At 42.1% G+C, this 10,634-nt stretch overlaps 1 protein-coding gene across 1 annotated transcript; it reads right to left on the bottom strand.

The window, feature by feature from the left end:
* Nucleotides 1–1,506: 1,506 nt before the first annotated feature.
* On the bottom strand, nt 1,507–8,805 carry MED28 (mediator complex subunit 28). Its single transcript, XM_061164437.1, has 4 exons — nt 8,621–8,805; nt 5,505–5,571; nt 4,657–4,769; nt 1,507–3,394 (listed from the first exon to the last, which is right to left on the bottom strand). The coding sequence occupies exons 1-4, from the start codon at nt 8,777–8,779 to the stop codon at nt 3,197–3,199; spliced, it is 537 nt and encodes a 178-aa protein (XP_061020420.1). The 5' UTR covers nt 8,780–8,805; the 3' UTR covers nt 1,507–3,196.
* Nucleotides 8,806–10,634: the final 1,829 nt, after the last annotated feature.

The following is a 10,634-nucleotide window of genomic DNA, read 5'->3' as shown; positions in this document are numbered from 1 at the left end:
AGTCCCCTCGACAGCAAGATCAAACCACTCAATCCTAAAGGAAATCAACCCTGAATATTCATTGGAAAGACTGATGCTGAAGTTCAAACTCCAATACTTTGGCCACCTGATGTGAAGACCTGACTCATTTTAAAAGACCCTGATGCTGGGAAAGATTGAAGTCAGGAGGAGAAGGGGATGACAGAGGATGAGATGGTTGGATGGCCTCACCAACTCAATGGATAGGAGTTTGAGCAAACTCTGGGAGATGGTGAAGGACAGGCAGGCCTGGTATGCTGCAGTCCATGGGGTCGCAAAGAGTCGGACATGACTTAGCGACTGAACAACAACAGAAAGGGCAGACTAGAGATAAAGCTGCAAATGGTTAAAAAAAGTTGCACTTATTTTTTAGCCAGGACAATGTCTGGTATTTGAGGGGTGGCAGTGTGACCTTTATTTTTTCCTGTGCTTATAGAGTTGTGAAGTGGTTTGTTTTGCTCTATCATGGTCTCAGAGTAGCTTTGTCTAGGAGGCTGGTATCCGTAGACTGCTTCTGTCTCATAGGAGAATAACACAGCCCAGCAGTGCTGAATCAGTGTCTGATGGCAGGGGCAGGTTTCCCCCCTTCTCAGGAGAAACACCTGTGTTGAATTAAGAGGCGGAGGCAGGAAGAGCCTTCATATTTTGATACAGAGTTGACACCTGTAGAGAGAGCCAAGGAAGATTTGGGCAAGAACCTTAGATAGCAGCAGAGTCAGGAGAAAAAGCCTTGGTCAGGCTGAGGAGCTTCAGAGGAAGGACTGACTGCCCATTAAAGAAGTCTGTGTTGGGCAGAAATAACGCGGCCCCACTAGCCCCACTGCGCCTGTCGTATCCAGGAAGGGTAGGGCCTTTGAGAAAACTGAGCAGGGCTCTTTCGTGGCCTCCAGAGGCCCATGACCAAACCCTGAGGAATGTCAACATTTATAGGCTGGGCAGAAGACCAAAGAGGAAAGTTAAGATGTGTTAAAGACAATGAATTCAAAAAAAGATGATGAAGTGTCAAAGTGAAGCAGGTGAGAGCATGTGGAGGAGCTGGAGACTGAATGAGGGTCCGGGCAACGGGGTGGCGCTCAGGCATCACAACGGGAATGCTGAAGACAGGAGGCCAAGGACACTGAGCTGCAGGGAGTGACCTGCAGACGAGAGCCCCCAGCGGGTTAAACCCAGCAGAAGGCGACTGGCCTGGCCTCACGTCACTGGAGGAAAGGCTTGTCTTACACAGTGTAAACGCTTCAGCAGATGGAACAGGAAGGGAATAAAGATGCCCTCAAAGTGTGGGTGGGTCTGTCATCCCTTGAGAGAATTAGAGAAATCCCAGCGGATACCTCATTATTTTCTCCTCGAAGGAGGCGGCATCCTAGAGGGTTTTCTGTGTTTGTTGACCAGCAAAATACATCACGAAAAATGAAAAAGATATTTAGTGAAATGTTATTTGACAGAAAACTTTTGAATTTAGTAAAGAAATGGTAATAACTGGTACACCACTAATTCAAAATATTTTTAGTAAGCACCAAATAGAACAGTCTCTATAATCAGAGTTTCTGATTGGCATAAGATGACCAGGTTAACAACCTTGAAATCAGATAATGTGATTAAAAACAACTTTTAAAAGCTTTATCTATACACTCTGACTGAAGGAATTCATTGGCCTCAGGCTATGTACCATACACGTAAGCACACAAAAACAAGTACTATGTATAAAAAATATTCCCCTCTGTATTCAGAGGGGAATAATGCCTACTCTTCATGAGAACAAAGAGACAGATCACTAACCCAGAGGGAGAACCAAGGAACTTCTTCTGCCAAGCTGGCAGAAGAAACAAGAGGTCCTGTGTCCTGGGGATGTGATGGAGGGCCTTCAGAGGCTGTGGAGACCAGGTGACATCCAGGCCAGACGGAAACTTGAGTGGATGTCAAGGTGGGTGGGGCGGGGCCTTCAAGACCAGAGAAAACAAAGTCAGCCAAGACACTGAGTCACAGAAGTACTGCCTGTTCAGAAGACAGTGCTGCACTGGTTGAGGGTGATGGGGTGTAATCTAATGAGGGACTGTAAACAACAGAGAAAGGAAAGCCTTATCTAAGGAGACAGGGCACAATGCCGGCTTGTATTTCTCAACAACAGTTCAACAGAGAAACTGAGATGGCCTTTGTGGCCAACAGAGGGTTAGATATCTTCCCCACACTGAGTTCTCCCATGCACCCTGCAGCCCGCCTCCCACTTCAAGGTCCCAGTCCCCTGGACTCAACACCATTAGCAAGAACCTTTGTTAAGAGAAAAATCTGCTCCAAAAGAGCAGTACACACACACAAAACTTAAAACTCAAGAGATGATCACAGCAAGTTCATATTCACCAATGCCTCTGTTGAGAGCAGGGTCCACTGTGTTAAGCTGATTCATTATTGCAGAAGTGAACATCACTAGCATTATCACTGCTCCCACCACTGCACCCCAAAAGTAAATGAACACTACACAAAAGATAAACTTACCCCAAATAAAAGTCAACATTAATTTAAGGATACTACTGGATTTCTAAAGCACTAGGTTACTGAAGTACAGTAACAGTCACTACACTAACCTAGGATATTATAATCCTCTTCCTCTTCCGATCTATTTATAAAATATTCTCACTGTGAGGCTCTGGAAGTTTTACACTGTGCACTAGACTCCTCTTCTTGAGGTAGTTCAAAGTCTTGAAAAACAGAAAAGTTGCATATTTTTATACACTGCCAATGAACAGTAAATTATCATGAAAGCCTACAACCAAAATCCTCATTCTCTGATATGCAGCTCCATCAAACAAGCTTTCCCCCTCATATCATACAAACTAATCTAAAACTGAAAATACAGAGAGATTGAGTCATACAAAAATAAAAACAATATAAAGGCATTAAAAAAAACAACATAAAAGGAATCCGTACATAGCATCACACTAACAGTCTTAAACTTTGCTAAAGACAATATACTTGGTTTACCACAGCAGTAAGCATTTTATAAAGTACTCAAGAAATAGCACTTACAAAAATAGGGGGAAAATTTTAGGTGAGAGCACAAAGCTAAAATCATCTCATTCTCTGGCAAAGAGTTCTCCCAAAATGTCAAGTCTACAAGAAGTGATGTTAGCGAAACAGTGTTTGGGCTGACTCAGGCACCAGCCCGTGTTCGGGTGGCTGTTCCTCAGGTTTGCTTCATCGGTGCAGGGATATTTGCAGACGCCTGCTCAAGGTAGGCCAGGGAGCCCTGAGGGATGTCGGCTGGCTTTTTGTGCTGCATGTTGATGTCCTCCAGCACCTGCTGCCAATGTCTTAATTTTGTCAAGTGCTTCTGGACCAGAGCATCCTTTCGCTGTAATTCATTCCTCAGTTCTGAGACATCCTACAAATGAAAGCAATCAAAGCAATGAAGTCAGAGCAAACTCATGAAAAATGAACATAATTCCTGATTAGTTAAGAGTACTAAGAAGTAAATTCAAAACAGAATCAATTAAGCCATACTAGGCTGATTACTCTGCTTAGCTGCATAATTTGAATAACCCAAAGCAACTCTTTCCATGAAAGATGCCTGCTTAACACTGAGTTATTTTTAATTCATGTTCTTTTAATAAGTAATACAAGTCACAAAATTCCAAAGTACCAAAGGGCAGCCAAAGAGAAATCAGTCTCTTTTTTATCCTGGCCTCTGGGCACCCAGCATTTCTATATCCAAAGCCTACTGTGAGAAGAATCGAAACACTTGAAAATCTGAAACACATATTAACTGTTTTAAAAGAATCCACAACTACCATTCTATCATTTCAGATTATGAAGTAGTAAACCCTCATTTTTAAGAGTTTTTTTTAATGAATGACAGTGTTAAAATTCTGTATTAAGACCTGGCCTTGAACATACCTAGACTATCACTCAGGTATTCAAATCAGGAAATGATTTGATATGGTGAATTGTAAGAATATCATCTTCTTACCATTTACCTTCTTAATAGCTGGTATCAAAGAATAAAAACATTTTAACTGATTGCTCAGCTTATGGGAGAAGTTACTTTAAAAAAAATAATTATTCCAATTTGGTTTTTCCCATTGAAGGAATTGCTGTGTTTTGGGCAGGAAGATTCTTCTTTCTTCCACATTGCAGGGAGCAGACCCTGGCCCAACCCACAAAATGCCATTAATGACAACCTCAATTTATTTCCAAGACTCTGGTTTCAAATAACTGAGATAAATGAAATCTTGAGTTTCAAGGAACCTGGAACAGAACACTAACTTTTTGATTCCTTGAAAAAACTGCCTAGAATCCTTCCTGTAAGACACCAAGGACACACAGACTAGTTTCTATCCAAAATGAGTTTATCATCTACATTAATAGCTTTTCAATATTTTCAAGCAGTAGAACTTTAAAAAAAAAGAAAAATCTTCCACAGAAACTAATGTATGAAACAAGTAAAGGCTGCTCTGTTTGAAGCCCTGCTTTCCACCCCTACTCCTAAGGTGCAAGTTGTCACGAATACTGACAACCAACACTTTACACTCAAGCTATGAAGCCCCACTATAACTAGTGGGCAAATGGAGTACCTCAGTTAAAGTGTAAATGGAATTTTGACAGCATTTGTTCTTCCTTAAACTTGGGAAGAAAGCTGAGCTGTACCTCTTTGATAACTTGCTCTGGTTTCTGGACAGATAACTGCAATCTTTTTTGTAGGAAAAAACATTCTGTCTGTCTTGCAATATCCAGGAATTTCTGGATACACTGGTCAACACCTTAAAAAAAAAAAAGACCAAAATATTAAATTAAGGAAAACACTAGACACACATATCTCTCTCATAAACGAAGAGTCAGAATATCAGATGGGATCAGGGGTTTTAATCCTGCCCACAGCAATAATATTGACCCCCAACCTCCTATGTATTAACCAACATTAAATAGCAGATAATCCATGCATTTATAAAGTGAATAAGAGGCCTACTGACAGTGCAAAGTTCTTCCAAAGAAAGACAATGCAGAGATCCAGCAATTAACAACCCATTGACCTGGGACATATACATGTCTTTCGTTACTCAACATTATTGACCAGAGATGTTTCAATATTCACTTACATAACAAAACACCAGCCACAGGCATTCATTTCTGTGAAAATCCCCTGGTCAGTAATGTGTTAACATCATGATTTCCAGTTGAAATTAAACATTTAAAACACAGTACAAAGAAATCACAAGTACCTGTCTGGGGACAGAACTTGGACGAGAAGGAAGAAGCACAAAACTTAGTTCTTTAAAAAGCAGTACACACTATTGGCCTTCTCTGTCTTGGTACCAACATGAAAAGCTCACTCATTTTAAGTGGTTCATTATGAGTGACATGAGATGTCAATAAACTGAACAAAAACAAGAGGTATATAGATTGACTACACAAATCTTACTCCTAGAAAAGTTCTCTCAGGATACAGCAGGACTGAAACATACCAAATGTAAAATCAGCAATGACAGAATTCTTACCAGTTCGAATTTCTTCCTGATCTGTACCATTGACATAATCTTGACTCACCAGAGAAGCAAAGCAAGCCTGTGTGATCAAAATATCACAGAAGAAAAAAATGTCATTCACACATCAAGAACCTTACAGTAAGAAATAACTTCTCCTGATGTCATTCAATTAGTTAACAGCTTCTGGGTTTGCATACCAAATGACAAGACATTGTGTCAATGAAGAAACTTGGTAAACTGAGCCCATTAGGCCCACATAGGAAGCCAGTATTTGCAGGCACCCCATCTGGTCTCTCTCCCACTGCTGCTCCTTTTCCAGCTATCTCATTCCACACAAGGGCCTGGATCCCTATTCCAGTCCCATCTGTAGCCCCTTCCTTTGATGCTTACATGACGCGTATAATCACACATTCAGGAATCAGGTCAATTGTCACCTATTCAGAGGATATCCCTGTCTACTCTTTCAAAATGGTGTCCCTCAGGCTCATGCTCCAACCTCAAGCCCTGCATTATTGTTTTTAACTTGGTTAACAGATCTTATGCCATTCTCTCAGTTCATTATTAGCTGTGCCTTACTAGCAGCTGGGAATTTTGCCTGTCTTACTGTTTGGCACAATGTGGATGCTCAACGAATACATGTTACTGACAGACTGGACAACCTAAGAGAAAGTGGTGTCATATGAACAAACAAGTCCCAGTGAAGGATTCTCTATAAAGGCACATGGATCTAGAGGCACAGGAGTTCTGTGCAAGGGTAACTCTCAGGAAATGGACGAAGAAGGGCGATCGCAGAACAGAAAGAACAAAAAGAGAACCAGATGGGACCTGGGCGGGGGGGGGGGGGGGGGGGGGTGGGTGAGGAAGGAAAATCTCAAACCTCAGGAAAGCACTGACCTCGTTTGCTAGTAAGCAAACTACACTAGGTGTGAGGCAGGCAAGTCTAGGTTCAAATTTAGGCCATCAATCAGATGTGAGACCCTTTCTCCTGCCTGCAGTTAACCTTCAGAAAAATCAAAGATTTCTCCAGGGAAAATCCTTTAACAATCAAGAAACTGGAAAAACAGACTGCCCATTCTGTGTATTACTTTGAAAGGTGACCCTTGCTGGATTTGGGATGTAGGGGGTGTGCACATGCTTTGTGAAACCTGTGGCTACTGGAAAACATCTCATCCAGGAAGCCAGCCAGTCACAAGCTGGCAAAGAAAGCTGGGGCTGCTCCTGCACCAGCAGAGCCACCAGAGAGGATGGGAGGAAAACTCATCTCAGGAATTTTAGTTTCCTCTTTCCCTTTAAAAAAATACAAATAAATAAACAGATAAATAAGACACAATACACATACGAATATTTAGCTGATGAAAATAAAAACACTAACTCAAAAAGGTACCTGTACCTCATGTTCATTGCAGTATTTATTCACAACAGCTGAGATATATGGAAACAACCTGAGTGTCCATCAATGGATGAATGAGTAAAGAAGTTATGGCATACACACATACACAACAAAATATTATTCAGTCATAAAAAAGAACAAAAGCTTGCCATTTGTGACATGGATGGACCTTGAGGGTGTAAGTCAGCCAGAGAAAAACAAATACTATATGATCTCACTTATATATGGACCTTAAAAACACCACCACCACCAATGAAACCAAGTTCACAGATACACAGAACAGACTGGTGCTTGCCAGAGACAGGTGATGAGATGAGTGAAATGTGTGAAAGCTAAAAGGCAGGAACTTCCAGTTATAAATATAAGTCATGGGAATTTCCCTCCTGGCCCAGTGGTAAAGAATTCACCTGCCACTCTGGGGGACATGGGTCTGAGCTCTGGTCTGGGAAGGTCCCACATGCCATGGAACAACTAAGCCTGTGCGCCACAGCTACTGAGCCCACGCACCCCAACTACTCAAGCCTGCAGGCCTAGAACCGGTGCTCCACAGTAAGACAAACCACTGCAATGAGAAGCTTGCACACCCCAACTAGAGAGCAGCCCCTGCTCCCCACAACTGGAAAAGGCCCGTGCGAAGCAATGAAGACCTGAGGAGACCCTGTGAAGTCATAAACAAACAAATAAATCTTTAAAAATAGATAAACAAGTCATGGGTATGGAATGTACAGAGTAATTAAAAAAAATTTTTTTGTAACTATGTATGGTGACAGATATTAACTAGACTTATTGTGGTGATCACTGCAATACATACAAATATCAAATTGTGTTGTACACCTGAAACTAGTATATGTCGATTACACTTCAATTTAAAAAAAGAAAAAGAAAAATCTCCCAGACTGCTGAGGCACTGATGACCCCAATTATATCCAAGTGGTAGTTGTATATGGATGTGGAAGGGAGGAAATATTACATATTTATATAATTACCATTTGGGGCAATATTTGGATGACACACCATCTATTACTATTCTGACTTAAAACTTGTCATATGCAACCAAAGTGAAAATGAGTTTCAGCAAAACTCAAAGTCTAGGTCACCTCTGCCTCTCTCTTTACCCCCCAGCTTTCCTCCTCCTCCCTCAGTCTTAGTACCAACTTCCCCTACAGTAACTTTTAAATAACTCCATTTCAGCTCCAAGAGACCCACTACGTCAGGACCCTTTAAGGGTTGAGCCCAATGGAAAGGATGCAGGACATAATGATGGACACTGCAGTCTAGAGAGGAAGAGCACGTAACACGCAGGAACGCAGGAAAGGATACTCAAGGACGGGACCAAGGATGGAGTGAGACAGGAACAACCTATTGAGAACCAAGAAGGGTCCCCCGACTGGGTATGGACAAACTTCCAGTCCGCGTGCCTCCAGAAACGTCAAGGTGACGCATATTCGCCCGCCTGTGCTTGCGTGCTAAGTCGCCTCAGTATTGTCCGACTCTGTGCGACCCTATGGACTAGTAGCCTGCCAGGTTCCTCTGTCCATGGGATTCTCCAGGCAGCCTACTAGAGGAGAATTTCGGCCACGACTCGATGTGGCGACTAAAGCAAGTGACTTACGCTCTCTGAACCCGGTTCCCTATTTGTAAGCGGGTGGAGATATCGCTGAAAGAGATAACCTGCGCACGCGCAGCATGCCTGGGGTGGGGGGAGGCTGGGAACAGAAACGCCCACGTCTCACCTTACCTCGAAAGATGACTCCAACTCGTCCACCAAGGTACTGTTAGAAGTTCTCGGAACGCCTGGCGTGGCCTGAAGAAGCGAAGCTTGGCCCAGGAGCCCCGGCGGAGGTTGCGGAGGTCCAGGTGGCTGTCCAGAGAACATGCCTCCCAGTGGAGCCGCCATTTTTAAAATGGTGCCTGGAGCTGGTGCCCGCGGGTCACGTGACGTGACTGGTCATGTGACAGCGTCCGGGGCGAGTTGGGGTCTGTTGGATGCCCGGGAAACCGTTCGTTTGGTGCTTTATTTCCAGACTCACAGGCAACCAGGCTTTTACTTTTTTTCTTTTTTTTAAACCTTGAGAATTGAAGGCTAGGATTTAACACAGTTGTGTGGAGAGGAGAATCAGTAAGTACAGTGGAGCGAGTCCTCATGCGGAGTCAGGTATTCCTGTACCAGTCCCGCCTTCGCTCTCAACTCCTGAAATTGCTTTGGACCTGGCGCTTTCTCTGGGCCAAGGTTTACCCTCTGGTAGAAGGGAGGTGCGCGTTCATCCCGCAGACATTTATTGAGAGTTTCACTGTGTGCCGCTTATTAATCTAGTCACTGGGGATGTAGCGGAAATAAACTGGGAAAATGTCCCCCGAATTCCTTCTGGGGAGATCCAGGTAACAAAAACGACTTAATATTGTTGAGACCCCCTGTCTATGTGCTGGGCGCTATTTGCTTTAGATATTTATGGTTACATTAAATAAAGTCACTATGCTAGTTTAAAAAAAAAATTTGCTTATTCATCTTTTCAGAAGCTAAATACTTTTTCACTATATTTAACTTTATAGTTATCCAGTTCATTTGTTAAGTCATCTATGTCCCAGGTTCTATTTAGTGATCTGGGGGTTACAGTAATCACCGCAAGTTTCTGCTTTCGGAGAGTTTACCGTTGTTGTGTGGAAGAGAGACGGATAAGCATGTACATATATAGAGTGATATCATGTAGAGATAATTGTCAAGAAGGAAACTAAAGCCCAGTAAGGGGATGACTCCCTGGAGGAGGCATGGCAACCCATTCCAGTATTATTGCCTGGAGAATCCCCATGGATAGACACGCCTGGCGGGCTACAGTCCATGGGGTAGCAAAGAGTCAGACACGACCAAAGCAGCTTGGCATGGCAAGGTACACTCCTAAAACATTTTTGAGGACTCCAAAATGTTTTTGTTTATGTGAGGTATGTTGGGCAATATTTACCTATTAAAAAGGTAAGCATTAAAATTGAGACTTTGAAAATATATATTGGAAAAATAAGCCTATTATATGATAACAAATGTTTTAATTAAAAATGTAACTTCTATAAAACCAAAAATACAGTGGAAACATTTTGCATTTTACTCTTGGGTTTCCAATGGCCATAGGGCTACTTGAAGTCTAGATTTCTTAACCTCAGTGATCTATTAACACTATTGTGTTCTAAACCACTACTCTTGGATTTGCTGCTGTCTGAAGCCATGCCTCTCTGCAAGCCATGCTGTGTCCTTAGTGATTCAGATGCATATTACACCACCTGTCTCTGGAAGTTTTAAGGATCTGCCAAGGTTTTCTGAATACTTGGTAGCCAGGTGCACCAGCAATGAGAACTAAATTTCATCTCAGCCAGATTAGGTAAGCACAGGAATCCAGTCATTCTGTTTGTATCCCACACACTAGTAAACACAGAGTTTTATTTTTATTTATAGAAAGTTTTATTAACAAAAATTCTATTTTTTTATATTCTTTTATTTATAAAAAGCTTTCTATAGGCTTCTATCAAATCCCGACTTGGCCTTCTGAATCACATAGAAGAAAGCTAAATGTTTTTCTTTTCACAAGCCAGTAGTTCCCCCTCATCATTTCCATGTTTCCTGCTGAAGTAGCTTCTGGACATGAATGCCCAGAGAAACCTGTTTACACACTATTCCTAATTTTAATCAAATTTAAATTCATGTTATTTATTAACATGGATATGATATGCATATCCCTTTCTATAAGCCAGTTTAGACACATTTT

Source organism: Dama dama, chromosome 17 (genome assembly GCF_033118175.1).
Source record: "Dama dama isolate Ldn47 chromosome 17, ASM3311817v1, whole genome shotgun sequence".
NCBI lineage: Eukaryota > Metazoa > Chordata > Mammalia > Artiodactyla > Cervidae > Dama > Dama dama.
This window is presented reverse-complemented; position numbering and strand designations above follow the sequence as displayed.